The 21,704-nt window shown below is 35.7% G+C and overlaps 1 protein-coding gene across 1 annotated transcript in view; it reads right to left on the bottom strand.

The window, feature by feature from the left end:
• LOC104541734 (voltage-dependent L-type calcium channel subunit alpha-1D-like) overlaps window positions 1-20,386 on the bottom strand; it is a gene marked incomplete at both ends in the record, with an annotated part of 32,981 nt that extends 12,595 nt beyond the window's left edge. The window contains 5 exons of the mRNA XM_010185864.1: window positions 1,549-1,652; window positions 13,690-13,886; window positions 14,768-14,920; window positions 16,340-16,482; window positions 20,247-20,386. Of these exons, the coding sequence (XP_010184166.1) occupies window positions 1,549-1,652; window positions 13,690-13,886; window positions 14,768-14,920; window positions 16,340-16,482; window positions 20,247-20,386 (737 nt within the window). The remainder of the gene's footprint in view (window positions 1-1,548; window positions 1,653-13,689; window positions 13,887-14,767; window positions 14,921-16,339; window positions 16,483-20,246) is intronic.
• Between the last annotated feature and the right edge of the window lie 1,318 nt (window positions 20,387-21,704).

Below are 21,704 nucleotides of genomic sequence, written 5' to 3'. Positions count from 1 at the left end.
GCAGGAAGTCTAGTGACACAGCAATGTTAGGTAACAGTATCAAAAGAAGAAATAAATTACACCGCAACTACCCTCATTTATCTGTCCTTCTCTTTCTTGTTCTGTTTGTCCAGTGTGTCTGTGACATGAAACCTTGGCCCTTAGTTTTGCAACAATTTACACATTTCTTTCTAAAAAAAAAGCCAACAAAACAAAGCCAATACGACTGTATAAATCAGACTTTATAAGGCAGGTCTTTGAAGGAAGATATTATATCTAAAAATCAGCAATGTGTTTTTAGCACTATATCTCTCTGCTCCTAAACATCTGCTTTGTAAAGTGATTCTGACAGTAAGGTAAAACTATGCTTTCCCTAGCTTCCTGTGTGCAACAGTAATTTATCACAGACAAATGACTTACGATTTTAAAAAACACATTGTAAAACCACTCATCAGATAAAAATTCCCTTTTAACATAGTTATATCAGCAACCGGAAATTTTGTTTGATTGTCTGATTTCCAGGAATAGAAGAAAGGATTATAATTCCTTTCAAATCTAGTGTACAACACAGCAAAGCCGTGAATAGGGCTGCACGCACAATCAGCAGCCTGATGACACCATCAACTATGGTGTCAGGATGCATCAAAGAGAAATTCTTCTGCTAGCTAACAAAGGGCACAGCTTGCCTAAGATTACCAGAACATTATCATTTGTTGTATAACTAAAAGCTAATACATACAACTACAATGATTTCCTTTTAGTATTCAAATGCTAGTAAGATATTTTATTTCTCAGACAATATCTTTACCATGAAGTGGAGTTGTAACCTCAATAAGGGGGCTTTTTAAGAAAAAAATCCTGCTAACTGTTGTCATAAACTTCAGTTTTAAACTACATTATACAGATACAACTGACACCACTTTAGTTCTTGGCTGGAGTCTGCAGTACAAAACCAAGAAAAAGCTGTGACAACCTCCCACTGACAAGTGTATTAAACGGATACTTGATTATTGACAAATAACCTGCTGGTGCAGGCTGTCACAGCAGTACACAGCTCTACCGTACAGGAAGCACTATGCACTCTGTGCCAAGGCAGTCTAGTCTTACACTAAGATAGATCTTGAAGCACCCATTAAAAGTTTTTTTGCAATGTCACCGGTAAACACAAATAACACTTCAATTACTTTATGGATATTTGAACAAAAGCAGAAGTTGGGCTTTCAGAGGACATTTGTCTATGAGGGACTATAGGGGAACTGTAAGGGAGAATACTTGTACAGGTGCACCACCCATCTCTGTGTGCAAAATAATGTTTCTCCCTGCTGTGATATTATAGAATAAGGAGATTAGTGCCTCTTCGTTAATGAATATTTTTGGCAAGCATGGTGAACGTGATGTCAGACAGATACAGGCACTAGACTCACACAGGTCAGTCAAAAGAGCAAACACTGGTAGGATGACATAGAATCTCAAGTGCATGCAAAAAAGCCATCGCTGAGAAGCTTGAGTAAATGCAGAGGCCATCTTACAAGTAGCAGTAGCATACACAATGTTAACTCAACTGCTTACCCACTAAGTACACCAAGAACCAGGTTAAGTACGAAAAATGAGCCAAGGATGATAAGACTAACAAAATAGATCCATGGCCATTCACATCCTATTGCATCATTTACCTGTAAAATGTAAGGAAATAAGTTATGATTCAGTCATTCATTAAACAGCAGAGTCCTTTTTGCAGCTGCCAGATCACATAGGTTTCAACACTGAAAGTTTATGGCTTATGCAGTTCTTAAAAATAATCAATATACATCTGTTTAATTTCTTTACTTACCCAAATTATGTAGTAGATGCGATGCCTTAGAAGATTAGTTAAAATAATATTTAAATAAGTGCAGGAGAGTTATTAGTCCTTTTCATAATTTTGCCACAAGTATGGACACGAACAATATACACTGGTACGTCTAAACTCTGATTTTGGCATTTGTATGTTATTTATATGATAGCTACAGAAAACTGTTTATGTTCTAATCAGAGAAGGAAGAAATAGCGGTTTATTAAAAGATGTCATCACAACTGAAGTCTCACCTGTGTAAGATAACCTGTGTGTTTATGGCAACTGAATTCAGGACTCTGCCTTCATGATGAAAAAGGTGTATGCTTACCCGCTCAATACACCAAGAACAAGATTTAGTACGAAAAATGACCCAAAGATGACGAGACTGACAAAATACACCCATGGCAATTCAAATCCCATAGCATCATTCATCTGCAAGAAATAAGATGATCTTATAGAGTAGATCACTATAGTAATAGCAATGAAGATTGAGAGAAAAAGAGAATTTAATCATTTAGGTGAGAGAGCATTCTATGCATTCCTTCAGTATTCAAAGAAGAACATTACAAGAAAGAAGGCACTGGCCACATTCACTTGGCATTTCTAACACATACTCTAAAACAAAATACAGAGTGAACCTTGCATTCAGATCAAAAATACTGTCAAACATAAGTGGAGCACTGCAACAGTTTCGTTCTTTTATAAGTAGAACATGAACTAAAGTTCATATCTCACTAATTAAAGTGATGCTTACAAAATATACTGAAATATTAGGCTTTTTAGTTCATATATCTCCTAGTACATGAATGATCCTTTGAGAAAAGAAAGAGTAATATGTATCTCAACAGTACAGGCAATGTTATTTTTTTCCTGTAACATGGAATTTCAATATTTTTTTCCTGAAACACTACAGTTCGATGCAGTCAGACATTTTAAATTAATTCAAAAAGAAATAAATGAGAATGAATTTGTATAAAAACATGAACACAATTTTAGGAAAATGAAAAACAGATATCAAATTTGAGAAACATGGTGGAAACACTGAAATATTCCAGAAACACTTCTGAACAAAAATCATATCAAGATCAAGCTTAAATGAAGTTTAAAATGTTGCTGAATTTATTTTTTTTACACGAGGTTGAAGCAACTGAGCTTTAAATACACTCACACAAACTTTTCTGCAAAGACCTTTTCCACTGTCTATTCTGAGTGAGCTTATTATACGTATCAGAAGATGGACTTAAGAAACATACCTATGGAAATCTTAGAAATGCCTATTCAGAAAAGCAGACATTTTAAAACACAGGGAAACTGTTTCTGTGTGCAGCATTAAGTTGCAAAAAGACAATTTGATAAGTTACAAAAATAATTCTGACTTGGAACTTCTTGGAAGTGTCTCCTGTGGGAGAGGAGTTAGTCCAGCTTTTCTGTTAATACAGACGAGTTTGCATTAGGTTCTTAAGAGGCTTTTTAACCATGAAAGTTCAGCAGGCAATAAACACTGCATGAGCCTTCAAGATCAGATACAGTATTGTAGAATAATCTGGGGGTAAAACTTGTTCCTGTCTTATTTGAATGGTGGTGTGTTTCTTGTATCTGAAATTTGTGATTAGGCTTTGAGCTCTATTGATAGTCAAGTCTGACTCCTATCCTTAACATCTCCATTGTAACAGACATATTAAACATGGGAACAAATGTTACTCAAACTGTACTACTTGTTTTGTTTTTAACTCTGTCTTTTAAAAATGGATCATAATCTCAGTTTCTGCAAGGTAGCTCTATGGATGGTTAAATATAAGAACACGCATTAAGTCTTTGCAGGTTAAGGCCCATAGGCACTTTTCTTCAACAGTGATCTATAATAATGCCACTTTATACTAACTAAACTAACTTCCTCGGTAACCAAAGAAGATTATTTTACACAACTTTTCCATGCAACCTTTAAAATAATCTCTCTAAGTATCACCTTTTAAAATGTTTTAGTAATTGAACTGAGGTACTAAAAAGTAACTTAAAGCTACTTAGACTTGCCAGGTAAAATAGAAGACTGCAAAATGTATACCTGATTTGGATTTTTTCCCTTTAATTGCAATAAAACTGTATTTTGGAGAAACTAAAATGGATAAGGGTTATAGCCACTCAGAAAGGCTGCGATCATTACCTTCAATTTTAAAAGATTCCAAGTTTCCATAGTCCAATTCTGCAACAGCATAATCATATGGAAAATAAAGCCTTTCATAATGCCATCATTTTACTGACCTACTTACACTTAAGTCTCCTGTGCAACACTTATAGCAAGAGTTAGCATGTCAGGTGCCTACACTAAGGAGATCAATTGGGGTTGGGTTTGGTCTGGTAATTTTTATTTGTTGGGGTTTTCTTTGGTTGGTTAGTTGGTTATCATCCATGCCCATTCCCTCATATCAAACCCCCTACATGTGAGAAGTCTTAACAATGAAGGCACTCAAGTATTCAGTAAAATATTCTATTGCCCAGGCTGAATTTCTGCTTTGCCCCAGATTATGCTGCCTTTTGCATCTACTTTCAATTGTTGGTATCTGTCCTTAAGGTTTAGGAATAAAAATTACTTTTTTTTTTAAATTTTTTTAAAGCATACTCATAATTGTTTTATTACTTTAGAATTGAGTTTGTTTCATAGACATTACTCATGATATAAGCAAAGTGTTTTTCTAACAATAGCTGATAAGAGTGAATGTCTTGATTTAATTTCAAATACATATGAATGCATTTTGCATCTAACTGAACTATACCATTAGCAAACACTCGTTTGCAAATCACCAGAGTTCAGAATGAAGGCATAAATTTATCTGGTGGTGATGCCAGCACTGTCTTGCTACAAATCTTTCTGAAAAACACAGAAGGTTAGTATTTGCAATTTTTCTTTGAGAAAAGAGAGCTCTGGCAATTCCTGCAATCTCCAACTTGATGCACTCTCTTTGCTCACAGAAAAAACATTAAAGAAGGTAGGCACTGTGCTAACACAGTAACACAGGAGTAAAGCTGAAATTTCCATGCTCTGTCGTAAAGGCTATTGTGTCCTGCATTTCCTTCATTCACTTTATAGCGCGTAACATATGAAAAAAATCCTTCTCAGGATTTATGCAGTTTGATTTTAAGTCCAATGTTTTAGGCTAATCTAGCTAGGATTAATGCCCTGTGATGTAAAAGTTGGAAGCCACAGCTAACCAGTGTTAGAAGAAATGCTTTGGTTTGGGCAGATGCTTACCTAATTCCAAGGCATTCCTAGCTCAGGAACCCTTAATCTAGTAGAACACCTTGGCACCAACTCCTAGACTGAATTCCTAAAAGCAGCCTGAAACTGCATCTACTCAAGAACTTTACCATTTAATTCTAGAGATAATTAAACTCTGTTCAAGTAATGGACTGCAATTTCTATTAATGAAGTAATATCTCTGATTGCATTAATACCAGAGATGAAAGTATAAAAAGAAATCCTTTACTTTTGAAAAACTTCACTGCACTTCATGCATGGCAAGTGGCACTTCCCATAACTTTCAATTAAAGAAAGATTAAAGGAGTCAATTTGCCCTCTGATTAAAAATTGAAGCAGAGCCTTTCCATCAAAGGATGGAAAATCTCCATGCTCAGAAACAAGGTATTTTCAGTTGAAAGGATTAATGCTGACTTCCCACCCAAAGTGCAGAATAAGGAATGCAGAATAAGGAGTTAAGTGAGTTATGCTGAATTAACACCAGGAAATCTAGGAGATATCACATCTCAAATCTTCAGCAAAAAGTCTTGCAAGACTCCCACACTCTGTGGCTCAGGGTCGTACTATACCAAAGAGGTGTCATAGTTAATGGCTCTCAATGGACTTGTCCCATCTCCTTAAGTCCATTAAGCTTTTAGCATCCATAACACCTATTGCAAAGACACTCCCAAGTGCCATCCTTTGCCCTTCTTTGTGCCATTAGATTTCTATGTCTAAACAGCTTTGAAAAGAATTTTCAACTGAACTCTGAAGCTCCTCCTTTCACTTTCATGAGTGACACAGTAACCAACAGTTCAAAACTCCTTGTAAAAGATCCCGTTTGTTGATGCTACCAGATCTGGAGACAAATTACTCTATACAAGTTAAATTGGTGCAGAATAATTAATTTTCATTGTATAATTAGCTCTCTATATTTACATGTATACGTTTGTGAGCATACGTCTGCAAAGTCTTGAAGAATTACATTGAGCTACATTACATAAACTTGGTGCCGTCTGAAGCTGCTTTATCTGGCATTTGGAGTGAATTATCTCAGTAGCTTTGCTGTAGTTGGAGTCAGCTACCGTTACAATGAAGTGTAGACGTTCAGAGACCAAGACTAAAGTGATGGAGGTTCACAAAACCTCAGATCACAGGCTTCTTACTCTACCCATTTTAGAGCATACCAGATGGTTTTTCAAAGCCTTCTAGCTTCAACGGTTGTGTCCTCGGATATTCTAGGCTGAAGTGGACTTAGAGCTGACTTAAAACAGGCTGTGCTCAAAGCATTGCAACCTCCAGGCTGGTTTGTAAAAGCATGTAATTTTATCTCCAATTTTCTCTGGGTTCTGGAGTTAAAGCACAGATTTCCCTGACATTCTCCTGGTTGGCCAGACTCAACCTTGTTGTACTGCAGACACAGAAATGTGCCAAGAGATACACTGGTGGGATGTGAACTCAGAGACCACTGCATTTCAGTTCAACAACTGAAAAATCAGAATTTCATGGATCTGGCATTAAGGTAGGCTAAAGAGAAATAGATCCCTTGGAGAAGTGAAAAATTACTGCAGTACCTAGAGAGCCTCATAATTACTTAATCACCTTTAAATTTGGTCTCCATCTTCTGTACATAAACCATGCTAAGAAATTGCGTACAGGACACAAGTAAGTGATTGACTCAACTCAAATCTCAACATGTAAGACACTGCTTTAGTTTTATTAATTTGCTTTGATCTGCACAGATCTTCCTTTCTTCATTTCTATGTTTTTAATCCATTATTAGCTAATGAAGTGTGTAATTTACATAGTCTCATAAAGCATGTATTCTTCAAAGCTGATTGCTTGTATTTTTTTTCTAATATTGATTAGAAGTAAGTTTAGATGCAGGTGTTAATTTTTTGTTTCCATTCAGATACTTTATTTTCCATCTAATGCTATTTTACTAATTACTGTTGGTGGCATTTCACTAATCAGCTTACTGCTTTTAGCTGGGGGGAGGGGGCAGAAATCACATAACTGTTTCAAGGAAAGCCCAGATATCAAACATGACTGCTAAGAAATTATTTTCTCTTTTTCAGGTAGCTATCCCAGGTTGAATCTGCAGAGCGGATGGATGCAACCATGCCAAAATGAAGAGTACTGCCTCTACAGTAACCCAAAGAAGGTTATCTACTGCAGTGTAGAAGGAATCTACCAGGTTTAACAAACTCTATATCCCAGGTACAACAAAACGGAAGTGTTCAATTGCTTCACTATTTGTAGCATGCTAATTTAGGATTAACAAGTTGTTAGTGCTTCTACCTATTTATACTGCCCAAACTAATTTCACATAAGAAATTTATAAAACCTATGATCTGATTTTGTTTATTAAATCTAAGATTTCAAAAAAATATTGCAATTAATTAACTAATATGATGAACATTGTGTTTATTTTAAAGTATTTAGCTACAATGTATTAACACATTATTCTATAATATAGAATAGTCTATAAATAGAGTAATAGTACTACTTTGGTGATATGTACTGAAAACCCTTTTTCTTTTCATATCTGCTATGTCACCTATATATATACCATACAACATTATATAATAATTGGATTTATTTACTATCTCCCATGTGCTAGATACAAAAAAGCACATACTATTTGGATTAATGGTATAAATTGTCACCTTAGTTTATGTGAAAACAATGAATAAAGCCCTAATACTCAAGACAGATCTGAATGTATGTACTAATCTGTTATCCTGTGGCAGTCTGGGAACTAGGATGGTTTTACAGGGATTGTTTGCTTCTTACGGCAAAGTTTTTAGAAGAAACTCCAGCTACTCAGCTAGTAGAGTTCTTCGCACTACCTTAAGTCTAGCCTAGTTCTAATCCAGTTTCTATCCATTTTATTTAAACTTTCTGGGGAGAAACAGTATGTTCTTTTCAGTATTTGCAGTGCTCTATGACAAGAAATTAGTTCCATGCTTTGACTGCAGTACAGGTCAGTGGTCAGCAGTCAGCTAAGACTAAGATACCAGATATCTTGTCAAAGTAAGTCAAGTCAGTTCATGTGAAAGATTTTTCCCTGTGAGGTAGTTCAAAATCCTCAAGTGGGTTCTTTGTGTTAAGGTGTTCATTTGAAAAAAATTATTTGATCGTCCCTTTCAATGATAATTCAAACTTTTAACATGTATATTCCTTGGCTTGCTAGCTCTGTTTGCATGTCTGAATTTGATCATTCCCTTTTCTCTCTTTCTGAGGTTCCTATTTCATTGACAAATTCTTGACTCTTTGCAATCTAAAATTGGTTGATTGAGAGCTTTTTACATATAGAGGATACAAAAAAATAATTAGTCCAAACCAGGGGAGTTGAGGGGGCTAAGCTAGATTTTAACATGGAATTGGATTCAAGTAATTAACACACAAATTCAACAAAATCCTTCCTGCAATTCCTGGCTCTTAAGTGGGATTTATGCAGCATATTAATACTGTCATCTAAAACTTCTAGCACACTTTCCCCAGCTGGATATCATGTGTTAAATTTCTGGCTGTGTAGTCATCAAAGGCTGGATGCACTGTGCATCCAGCACATCAGTGCCTTTGGGGATGAGCTGCCTTGTTTCACTGAAGAGTCTCCCTTGGATGACCTGTGAGTGGTGTTGAGTGATGCTAAGAGACTAGCATTAAGCTATCCTTACTATGTAACAGACAAAGGCAGAAATAAATATTTTCTAAGATTTTTCTAGCATATTCTCTCCCAATTTTTAACACTTTTTGTGGAATATTTGCAGCTGATGTACAAAAGGAAAAACACCGTGAAGCGTCCCTTGACTTGTCTCAGACTGGAAGCTGAAATTCACTGCTGACAAGTATTGTTTGGATGCAATAACGTCTTCCATTCCTGCAGATGTAACGGGATTAGTATGACTCAAATCACCCAAAGTAGTTGTTTCTCATTAGTTTATTAAGTCATTCAATTCACAGTTCTAGAGTATTATTGCTTATTTGATTGTTGGCCACACTTTTCTAAAGATTTTTTTTTTAGAGATCCTGCTCGGCACTCTGATGACAGTTTTGATAATACTTCAAACTTTTTGTTTATGGACTAATAATACATCTTGTGCCTGAGCCAAGTGGTTTCTTGTGAGAGATATTTGCAAAATATTTGCTTGTGTTTAGAAAAAATCGTTGGCTGCACATCAGCTTGTTTCAAGTACATTATATTCCCTTATAATACTTCTCAGTAGGCTGTCCTTCAAGATTGTTGAACTAGGAGCATTCTAAAAGGTGACACGATTAGAAATTTGTCTGATTTCCTGATCATCTGACTGACATTCTGAAAAATGAATATACTGCTTTGTTTTATTATTGCAATAATTTTCTTTTATAAGCATAGATCTATATGGGAGTTATAATCCTTCTTTCAAATTCTCATTCAGTTAGAAAACAGATGTATAATGATTTTATACCATTCAGTTTATGCATAATAAAGAAATCATCATGTACTACTAGAAAGCAAGTCAGGAAGCCACAGCTCTTGTACTCGGGTTATGGAAATATATTCAAAGAAATACTGATGCAGTCTTTTCTATCTTGGCATGTTACTTCCAGTAACATTAATGCAATGGCTGTGTAGATGTTTGCAAACTAGACATGCAGAAGTGCAGTGCAGTGCAGCTGAAACAGATTAGTACAGAAATTATTGATCTTAAAATCTTCTGAGATGTTTCAAGGTGTATACTGTCTATAAAGCTTAAATTCTAAAGCAACAAACAGATTTCTGAGTGCATACTTCTTTTTATTATAAAAGTAGAGCAACTATGAATTAAGTATTTCTTTGATGATAACATTGTTACTATCAAGCAGTAGTAAAGGACACAGTTTTAAGAAGCTGATGTACTAGTGAAGGGTATATTTAAAAAGCCTGACACCCCTTTCCTCAAACCTTATGCAAGTTTTAGATGTATTTTAGATTGCTTAGACATTTCAGTTAATGAATTGTGTATTTTAAACATGAATCCTTGAGAAGATGTCTTGTTAACATATCGCCAGGTGTATTAATAGGCAAAGCCTCATGGTACATCAATGTACCATTATTCAGCAATTTCAGCTTGAGCGCTTCAATCTCAGAAATACCTAAGATCAATCTGAATAGCACTGGCTAGGTGTCAGAGAACTGAGGAACTATTAATATTTGAGCTAGTAATGCAATGTCTGCCCATAAAATTGACATAGTAAAATTCATTAACCAATAATATAGGTGCTCCATCATTGAATCAACTGTGCTGGCAACCCATCACACATTAGTTTGTTTCACAGAGGCCCTGCCTATCTCTCATTCAAGTTACAGTAGCGTTAGTATAGATTATTCAAGTGTAGTAACTCAAGGTAACTTCACTATGGTGAAAACTAGAATTAAATGTGATAATTTTGGTACTCACGGGAAGACTGGGGGTTTTACTGACAAGTACCGCTGCTTATTATGTGTGTTCCTACATATCAAGTGAAAGAACTAAAAATAAAAAGCAATTTACAAAATACGTGTTTGCCGTTATTAGACTATAAATCTAGACGTTTGAAAGACATGGAAAAAAATCTAGAGTCAGATATGCAAATGCAGACACAGATTTTGTAATTCTGGAGTGCTTGCTAGCATAAACTGAAAATAAGGTAAAGAATACTATGCTCTCGGCCTCAGCATGTGAGCCAGAGCCTTAAAAACTGGGGCACACAGAGGTTGCTACTTTGCCAATAACAAGGACTGCACTGGGATCCAAAACTAACAGCATAAGCCTTCAGTTAAGGCTAGAGAACAAACAACGGACTGTCAAAATAAACACAGTCCTGATATAAATGGAGAAGATGTACAGAAGTACAGATGAAGACACTCCACAAAATAATAGGACATATGGGATTCAGTTGCAAACTGGTAAGCAGCAGGATGTCCGTGTGAGTCACTAGGATCTGAAGGGTGCCTAGCAGCAGCAGGATCAAGTCCTCAATCCATACTAGATATGCGTAAGAGAAAAATCATTACTGATGTGTGGAGAATTTTTAAGCCAAGTTTACTGTCGTTAACGAGCTGTGCTAGTGTGTGTTACTGGAATCTGTCATTTCTAGCTGTCATTCTTGCTAACAGAATGCCACACAACATGATGCAAACTACTGCATGTATTTCACCCACTCAGATTACACCTGCTAGCGAGCTAAGCCTACGTAGTTAATTTTACTGTTCACACAGTGACCAAATGGAAATTGGAATTTTGTGCAGTTTCTAGTATTTGTGGTTTTGGTTTTATTTATGTTTTGTGTAAAACTCAGTCTCTGTAACAACAGATTTCTAAGTAAAGAGCAACCCACAGAACCCATGCACCTCTAGCTAAAATGGTTTCCTTAGATACTTTGGACATTCTTATTACAATCTGGTCTACCTATAATGATTGCACAGTTTGCAGTTAAAACAAAATATTTTCAAATTTTTACCTAGCAACAGCTAAATCTACCTCAGCTTAATCCGGTGGCAAAATTAAAACACATTCTCATTTCTTTAGTGCTCAGCAAGTAATTTCAGCTTCACGGTGGGTGATTTGTTGGTCTACAGACAGGAAGAACCCAGCTCTATAATGTAATTATAAAAACGTCAGTTAAGACAGATTCCAAAGTCACCTGAATGTCTGGCTTAGATTATATTTCACCAGGTCAATAAATATTTGCTTCGTTGTCTAATAATCTCAGTATCATTTGTAATAAAATGAAACCTGACATCTGTGTACCTGTAACTATCTGCTACATTGGGAGCTCCTTATAGAGAAATAAAATATCTCATACATACAGTTTTAATTTTTCATTTTCTTGTGCCTTGCATTTTGTCTGATCACAACAATATTCAGCACCCTACTCTAATAGGTGCTACAAAAAATTCTTAAGATTACTCAGATCAATTAGCTCATTCATTTTCAGGAGAAAAAATGTTTGATACTGAGCCACTCAGCCTAAATTGTTTCTGTACCTTCTGTTACAGTCATATTCTAAAGATAGTAACTCCAAGTTTTTCCTACAGAAAACATGGTTTTTCTTTGGAAAAAATGGTGATAGTGGAAAGAATTATCAGGTACTGAAATGTGGGTATACTTTTGCCTTTAAAGACGTTATATTTCTATTTTTTTCTAGAAAATCATGACAAACCTTCCCTTGTCTTCCAGGAAGGATAAAAATACCTGTCATCATCACAAAAACAAATCATATAAGCCACATACTAATTATACATTCACACAGTCTCTCTGAGAAAATTGGGGGTTTTTTGGTCTCTCAATCCTAAAAGAATGCCAGTTTAGCATCTTAATTAACTTTAACAGCGACGTTATTTTAAAATCATCTCCATATTCTTTAATCTAGTTTCACAGATTTTATCTGAACCTACACTCTGGTGCTGTAATTTTTAGCAACAGCATACTTCACCTTTACTTGCGACAAATAACCCCATAAAATTAAGTTTTCATTCACTACATCCTACTTGCATCCAGTACTCTACCACAGATGTCCCACATGGCCAGACAAACTTAGAAGAAATTCAAGACCCAAGCTGCCATGCGCACCATAACAGAAGTGCAGCTGCAATAAGATACTTCTTGAGGTAGCTCATCCATTTTTAACAGCTTGCTAACAGTGATCCTTACTAGTAATCAGTTATCTTCTATCATAAATATTTTCCAATATTTGAACTGCTATAATTAATTATATTTGTTACAGGGTCCTAATTGCTGCAAAGACTTACTGCTGAGTACCAAGTAGTACAGAATATTCTCATTGATTTTCAGTACCTGTGGTAGGTAGGTTCTTTGACAGATTTCTTGAATGACTTTTGACAAACCACTCACATCAGATATTTAGGTGCTTAAAGATTCACAAAAGAATGTAATGTACTTAGACTGGAAGAGAGTTAGGCAGAGAAATGCCTCTCTGTACATCTAGGTAGCCCTAATTTTAAAAAAATTGTGTTTCTTTTAATCCATTCTCATTTTTAAAATCAGGACTAAATATATCTTCAGTTTTCCAGTCTTTGTCCAGCTGCCTGTTTATATTGTAAGATTGTGGCGGTTCCATACCTGATGCTAGAGGAGCATTTAAAGGTGGGAACTTACACAGTTTTTTTAATAGCTTTTGCTGCTTCTACAAAGACAATGTCAGGCTCACATCCCTTGTTGCTTTTAAATGGTTAACAAATGTTTAGTAGTCCCCATGGCAAGCAATGACAGTTGAGAGCTTGCTTTGTTCTAATTTATGTTAATATGTGAAATATTTTATAGAAATATTGCAAAAAGAGCTCTTAAGCTTAATCAGAAAAGACATACTTGAAAACTGTAGGCTTGCACAACAAAAATGGTAGTCTGAAGGACATAAATGTAATATTACATTGATCCAAATGGACTAGGCAAAAAAAAAACTCAAATAAGCAATGAATAAATTTGTTTCTGAAATGTCTTTTTAGCCTGAGGAGTCCAGTAAGACGCTGTGACTAGAAAAAGTATGCAGCTGAGCTTGTCTCCTGCAAAACTCACCAAGATTTCCCACTGATAGTATTGTAAAACACAGCTTATTTCTCACTAGAACATTAAAGCTTGTTTAAAAGCCAGAAAAGCTCAGTGATTTATGAACTTACCCAGTATAACACATCAGTCCACCCTTCCATGGTTATACACTGGAACACAGTCAGCATCGCAAATGCAAAATTATCGAAGTTGGTTATGCCTCCGTTTGGTCCAACCCATCCACCCTTACATTCAGTGCCATTCATGACACACTGACGTCCATTCCCTGAGAATGCACAAGGTGCTGGATCTTCTTCAACTAGTATATCTGAAAATTGACCAAAAACCATCAGAACTTTCAGTTCTCAAATTTTTGTGATTTATCTATTCGCATAAATAAATATCAACCCTGTTGGAAGGTAAATCCAGATATTAACCTGAGAAATGTTGAGAAAACCTGAGAAATGTTGAGAAAGGCAACCTGTGGGACCTTTGGATCTTTTAGCGTTCCTCACATCTGGGCCTCACAGCCTTAAAATAGTCTAATAAAAACTGAACAGCTCTAGCAATTAATTGGAAAGAAGCAGAAAACACCACCAAGTATCTTTTTCTAATTTCCCCATGCTAATTGTTCTTCCTCTTCATTGCTGTTTCTTCAACTCATGCCACTTCACACTAACATATGGACTACCAAGGAAACAGGTCTGGACTAATTCCTGCATACAGTCTACTTCATGACTTCGCTGACAGAATGTACCCTTAGCCATCAGATACTTCCTCATCATGTTTCACTCCTTAAACATTTTCCCATAGCAAACACTTTGATTCCATCATTTCACCTGGACAGAGGAACACCATAGCCTTTTGTTACTCATCACAGAACTGCACTTCCTACCACACTGCCACAACCCTGAGAGACACGGCCAGATTGTGAACTCAGGGAAGTCACCCTCACTCTTTTCACTGCGGACATTTCAGTTACACATTCCAGAAATTAAAACCTATGCAGACAATGTTCTAGTCTCTAACTAGTTTGTGTTGTCATTTTTTAATTTTAATGCACTCTTGCTAAAATTATGAACCATGCTTAAAAATGGGATTACAACATTTTTAATGCTTTGGCCTCCATTCTATTTCAAACTGAAATCTCACAGACTTGAAAGAAAACAGAATTAATCCCTGATTTTAGCCTAAAGTTTCATGACTTACCTGAATCAATAAGAAAACAAGATTTGTGCATTTTTCCAATAAAAAGTTCCAATCCTATAATAGCATAGATTATGATTACAAACAATACCAAAAGGGCAATATGGAGGAGGGGGACCATGGCTTTTATAATGGAGTTCAGGACAACTTGTAAACCTAAAAGAAAAAGAGAAGAAAAGATATGAACCAAACTTCTGTCTTGCCTTACCAAATTTTATATAATTACACATCATTAGAAATTAATTATACAGACGTGCAGAGTGAAACAGTTTTTAAAAATTTCCATTGCTCAGAGCCACAAAATGTTCCTATAACATAAAATACTTCATAAGAATCTAAAACTTTGTGTCAAAGTTTAATTATTTCCTCTGTTACTAAAGGTTATGCCATAGAAGTCAATACTTGAAATATGTCACAAGAATGTATGGGTTTTTAGAAAGAAAGGGCATACAGTGAGTGTGTGGCTCTAAGACATTTTTTATATGACCTTTATAAAGTTCTGTGCTACAACCACAACTTTGTGGCAAGTCCTGAGAAAATGTACACTCAGTCAGCTGCAGAACTGTACTTTCGGTCTGGAGAGAGAAATAGAGTAACATTAGCTGGGGAAACACATCTGTACTCTGAACAAACTGACTTTTTCATTATTTACCCCTCACAGCACTTTCAGAATGCTTTTATTTTCCTTTTCTCCTAAATTAAATATTTAGTCAATTTTTTGTTTTACCAAAAGAAGTAAATCCCAGACTAATGAGGCTGCCATGGTGAAATGAGAGCAAAATATGGCTCATTTTTATCTTAAAAGGCTTATTTTCTGACAATGTCATAAAACCGTTTCTTTCTTCACTGAAGGTCTTTTCTAAAGATATACCATCATGATCATCTCCATGTAACAGACAATGATATAATAAACACTGCATTAGGATTCTTCTTTTGAATGACTTGGAAAGAGCTGAATTGTAAGCCATAAACTTTTTATTCAGCCCAAATAGCTTCAGTAATTAATAATGCATTAAAAGAAAATAGGAAAGATTATCAGAAAATACGTTTGTTTTCTTTAAATAATATTGTTCTACTTTTTAAGTTTACTAATTTATATTTTAGCTCTACTTAGATAAACAGAAGGCATTTCTGTGCATTGGAGGGGGCAGGAAATACCAAATGTGTAATGTGCTTTGGCATACACTTACCAACATATAAACTATTTTAGGACCACCTACACTTTCAGATCCACAGGGGTTTGGAATTTAAAAAAAAATAATCTGGTTTTTTAAATGGTGTATTTGCATTTTAACTTGTAATTTACTTTTATATAAAGCTTCTAAAAAAGAAGTGTATTCCCCTGCCTGCTTATTGAACTGTGTAAGAAGAGAATGCACTGAATGAATTCACAATCCTTTGTTCAACTTGAAACGGGGTATCAAAATTCAACTCAAAATTCACATCACGCACATAACAGATAACAAATTAAAAATCAACTTTAGATTATTTCTGTTAATGCCTGGAACAAAAAAGTGAAATAATCAGATCAGTTACAGTATTCATTCCAACGGAATCAAAGAAGAAAGAGCTTACTGGGCACTCCTGACACGAGCCGGAGAGGTCGCAATACACGAAAGGCTCTTAGGGCTTTGACATCAAAGCCACCAGGTTTGCCACCTGAGTGGCTGCCACCTTCTGTTTCTTTGGTTAATTGTTCCAATATTACACTAAATAATCTAGAAAATGAGATGAAGGTTAAGGTCATCACCATCCATTTACCATGCAATCAAACGTATTAGGAAATTGCTCGAACTGCAGATAATTCTGAGATGCTGCTCAGCTGTCAGAATGAGAGGTATATTTACACGTTAATTCATGACAGGGAGAGTTATGATGTGCAAAAGCTTCTAATCCCTCCAGAGAGCGATGATCATGCAGTATCCAATAAATCAGCATTCTGCTTCTATACACACAGTCTGCTATTTTAAATAAATGAAGCTACTTGGCCACCTCTTTGTTCAAGCGTTTTAGCTGTAAGGTTTGGAGAATTACTCTTCTCTTTAGAACACGAAATAGAGAATCACAAGAAACCATCTGTTTGAATTTTGGTGAAATATATGAACTCCAAGTGACACTATAGTTCAATACTCTAAATACAGTCAGCAAAAACTGAATATATGAAAAATAGAGTCCAACATTAATAAAAGCAAAAAGATCTGTTTCTCACATACAATATCTTTGAGGATATTCCCAGCTGACTCTTTTTTTCTATTGTATTTCTTCACTGCAGAAATGAGCTAGCCATTCATTACAACCATTTGGAAGACAGAAGTTTTATTTTTCTTTCCCACTTCGAACAGCAATTTGAAGTGATGCAAGTGGTTGAAGTGCAAAGTAACCTTGTGTTTATTTTAGTCTGGACCTGTATTTCAGATGCGTGGCTTTCTAGACTGTGGCTGGACCATGCAAACCATATTATCCTTTGCACAGTGTCTCTAGTTCAGTAACTGCAAAACTGAACTTCTCCTGAAAGGATTATCAAGTCGATAGAGTTTTGTAATCCTGAAAAATGGTTCACATTAACACTCAAGTTTTTGGTTTTGTCACAAAAAGTGTTCACAACTCTGTCGTTCTGCATAGCTGCTAGAAATCATGTAATATTTAATGGAGTTGTCCAAACTAGGCTACTGAAGACTTCCTCTTCTCCCAGCAAGCAACTGACCTGTGTCAGTCAATACCCATCCCAATTTAGCTCCTGCAGAGCTAAACCCAGCCACAAAGACTACAGATCTTAGAACGAACACCAGCAGCCTACACACTGCTACAACCATAGAAATTCATTTAATAGTTCAAGGTTCTGTATCAGCCCTATAATTTGATAAAAGCATAATTCCAAGAAAATGAGCCATCTCAATGATTTCAGAGTGACTATTCATGCTCTAAAGGCACACATGATTAAACAGACTCCTGAATCAAGTCCTGAATTAAGAGAAGCTGTCAGCCTATCAGTCCATACATCATTCAGAAAATTAAATGGATTTTTCACAGAAATCAATGGAAGTGACTTGGCAGAGCATGCAGGTCAGTAGTAGACTGCTCTCAAAGTAATTCATACTCTGACAGGTTTCAGAGAGAAGTGGCAAAGATGGGAGAAAATATCCCATTCACAGCTATGTCTACGGCCCTGCCATTTTATGTCTACCCTATAAAGCCATTTACCTATCAAACCACAAACAAATTGCTACTTCTAAAATTGACTTTTTTTTCCTGTACAGTTCACCAAAGTTTAAATGCCAAATTTGATGTTATGGGGAAAACAGTCTTCATGTTTCCTCTTTTGCTCATAGAGAGAGGGATCTTTTGGTATAATTAAGATTTATGCATTTGGACTGCTGCAGCTTCTGCTGAGAAAGCACATGAAGCAAATTTCATCTAATACATTCACTATAGGACATCATGGCAGCTCTTTCAAAGCTATTAAAATATCTAATGAAATTTCACAGTGAAACTAGTCAAATAAAATCAGATCCAGAAGTTATTCCATATCCACCTTGGCCTGTATATGAAAATAAATTTTTCACTAGACTTTTATGTATTAATTAAACAAACTCATGCTTGCCTATTTCCTTATATGGACTGTATTCTTCAAAGTAGAAACAAAAATATTGCTCACAGTTTTGTCCATGCCTGACTTGTTACCAAGGGTCCACGTTGTCTTCCAGGTAGAGTGATGACAACCTACAGTATAGTTTATATTCCAAAACTTTTAAGTTCTGAGCTAGGATTTGAATCTTAGTGTGAGATTTTAGGTATTTGATAAGATGTAGGCCTTCTTTTTCTTCATTTTTTTCTTTCATTAAGTGTGAGTGTTTGACTTAACTAGATTTAGCCTCCAATAACGAGTGTTTTATGAGTTAATGGAAAATTTTTTAGTTACCATGTATTTAGGACACAGCCAAAGATAGAGGTCATGTTAATTAGACTGCTCCAGGGTGACTGTAACTCCACGGTCACTTGACAAGAGGTCTATTCAAGTGACTTCCTGGCAAGAGAAGAGAGTTCTTATGTGTGATAGTCTCCACACTTGCCCACCAAGCTTCCCCTTCAGGCACAGAGGCCAATCTGTTGAGAATGACCTGACCTGACAAAGGATCTATTTAGATACAAATGTTAGTCCTGGACCAAAACTGCCTGAGTGACAAGCAACTGGCCCAAATACAATCTTCTCAGTAACAATTACTATCTCAGAAACAAATAGGTACGTTAGGTACTCATACATTCATAATGCCTGCCCAAATTTTGTAATGCTTTACCACAAAGTCCTTTACTTTGCATCTTTTTCTTCTCCCTTTATATAAGGAGGTGCATTAAAGAGCAATATACACTCTAATTTCTGAGCCTTTTCAAGTATAGGCAACCCTTGATACAGTTTGAAGTTAAAAACAAAATTAGAGTTGCACACTGCATGCCAAGATCTTCTTTGCAAGCCAGTCACAATATACAAAGTTACACATAGATAATGTCTACATGTGCTATATCAAAAAAAGTTTTTAGTAAATAAAATTTACAGTAGTGGAGATTCTTCTTTTTTCTAATATAATCTCCTCCTTATTTAAGGAATTGGGGTATACATGCCTTAAGATTCATTCCCTAGATAGCTGAAGGAAGGATCTTCTAATGAACTAGCACAACTATGGAGAGGAAGTTGCTGACAAAAAAAGCCAGACGCGTTATCTATCATAAGCAGGTACATAATGTAAATGTTGGATGTTCTGTTCCCCACTCTTCTGTGGCCTGCGTAAGGCCGGAGCAGCAGAAGAGACCCTCCAGGGCTTCCTAGTACAGTAAGGCACACAGGGTTTAAAAAAAACAAAATTCAAAAGGCATTTTTAGCATACATTCTCCCTCAGGCAAGCCAAAAATCATACATATCTGGGGCCTGATGTGCAGCACCTCAAAGGAAATTACTTAAGTGTCCAATTTTCCTCCGATTTTGGGAAGATCAAGGAATCACTCAGTTAAATCTGTCTCCCCTGACTACTCTCCTCCACTTCAAATCACACGGATTCTCCCAGAGGTCTTAGTAGAACAGATGAATGCCACATAACCACAGTAGAGGGATAAATGAAAAGATCACATGATGTATGGACCTAAACAGATAAATCTTTATCACATGGAAAGACATCAGGAGTCCACCTTGGAAAGAGTAAGATGGAAAAGATTCTGTAAGATAACCACCAAGGCAAACCTTTGGCAGGACTCAGAATTATCTGGGAATTTTTAATAAAAAGCTGGTTGTGCAACACAGCCTGCAGCCACAGATATGACTGAGAACTTTTAGGACTTCGTCTTGAATTTTTCATTCGTATCACGTCATTCATTTACTCCAAAAGGAACAGAAATCAAGCACAGGCCGTTACCCACAGTCAAACAGACCTCTGTCTTACTTCACTGTAAAGAAGACTTTAAATTTTTGTATAATGAAGGATAGGTTACTTACCCTACTACTACTATTACAAAATCCAATAAATTCCATCCATTTCTAACATACGCATTGGGGTGTAATAATAATCCATATGCTATAATCTTCAAAAATGTTTCAACTGTAAAAATTATCAGGAAGGCATATTCTACTTTTTCCTGTAAAAGACAAAAAAAAGCACAATGAAAGACAACGTAATTTAACAGCTCTTTCCTAGTTAGACTTTCCAGGAAGTGGGTAAGTTGTACTGATCAGGACTAACGAGATCCAGCACTTCATGGTAGTTTCTTTTGCAGGTTATAATTGCATAGCATTTAGTGATAGCTGTACTGACAAGGTTATAATTATATAATTGCATGGTATTTTCCTGTTTTCACATTCTGTGAGAGAAAAAGGCTCTGTTTCTGCAATTATGGAAGTGTACTGTACCTCTGCTTAAACAAATAGTCCCATACAGGTCAATACGACTCTGAAATCATTAAAAACAGAAAATGCTGTAGAACAGAGCCCTGAAAATATCCTCAAAAAGGTATGCAGTGGTACACTTACCTTCAATATTCATCATGAGTTCTACCCAGTAAGGGAGTTTGAGATAGTGTTATCCCATACTAAGGAGAGTCTTAACATGGAAGTTAACATTAACATATTCTTCCTTCCACATCATGATAATTTCTTTAATCACCCTAATATACTTAAAGAAATTTTAAGTTCATATACAACCACCTTGTTTCATTGAAGCTCCCACTGCGGATCTGTTTCAAGGCTTTTTTAAAACATTATTAGTTACTTCATTTTACCAAACTTCTTACTTTAGACAGAGTTATACATTTAATTTCTTTTCCTAGCTAATTGGATTTTTTCTTTAGTGCCTTCTTCTTTCTATAGCAACAGTATATCTGATTTGGATAACTTGTAAAAGTAATTTCTAACAAAACAGATCAGTTAACACATTTCTTCTTTTTACCTTCAGAAATCATAATTTCATCACTCTGGATAACACTTTAGTTATCTGTTGCTACGCAAATATTAGAGCCAAGAATAACAGACAAGAAGAATGATTCATTTTTTAAAATCCTGCTCAGGAACACATGATGCTCACTTATCACACACAGCGTTTATTACATGGGCTATAACTCCTCAGTATGGATTGCAATCTTATACTATCATATACTCAAATGCAGCACAGATATTACACATGAAATGTAATGTATTTGCTATTTGTTACATAGCTTGATGCTTTCACATACAACCAAATAAAAAACAAGCCTTGATCATTCACAATTTAAACAAAGATCTTTATATTCTCATGTGCTAAGTGTTTCATTTGGGAGGCTAGATTTCTTTTCCCCATGAGAAGGCCATTTAAGGTTGGTTATGCACAGGATGCAATAAATCCATTTATAAATCTGACACTGGTGATTTAATAAATGTAGAGGCTTATCAATAAACTCCATACTTCTCTGCAGGTCTTCATCT

This window comes from Mesitornis unicolor, unplaced genomic scaffold (assembly GCF_000695765.1).
Source record: "Mesitornis unicolor isolate BGI_N332 unplaced genomic scaffold, ASM69576v1 scaffold8216, whole genome shotgun sequence".
Classification (NCBI taxonomy): Eukaryota; Metazoa; Chordata; class Aves; order Mesitornithiformes; family Mesitornithidae; genus Mesitornis; species Mesitornis unicolor.
The sequence above is the reverse complement of the archived record's forward strand: the minus strand, read 5'-3'. Positions and strand labels throughout refer to the sequence as shown.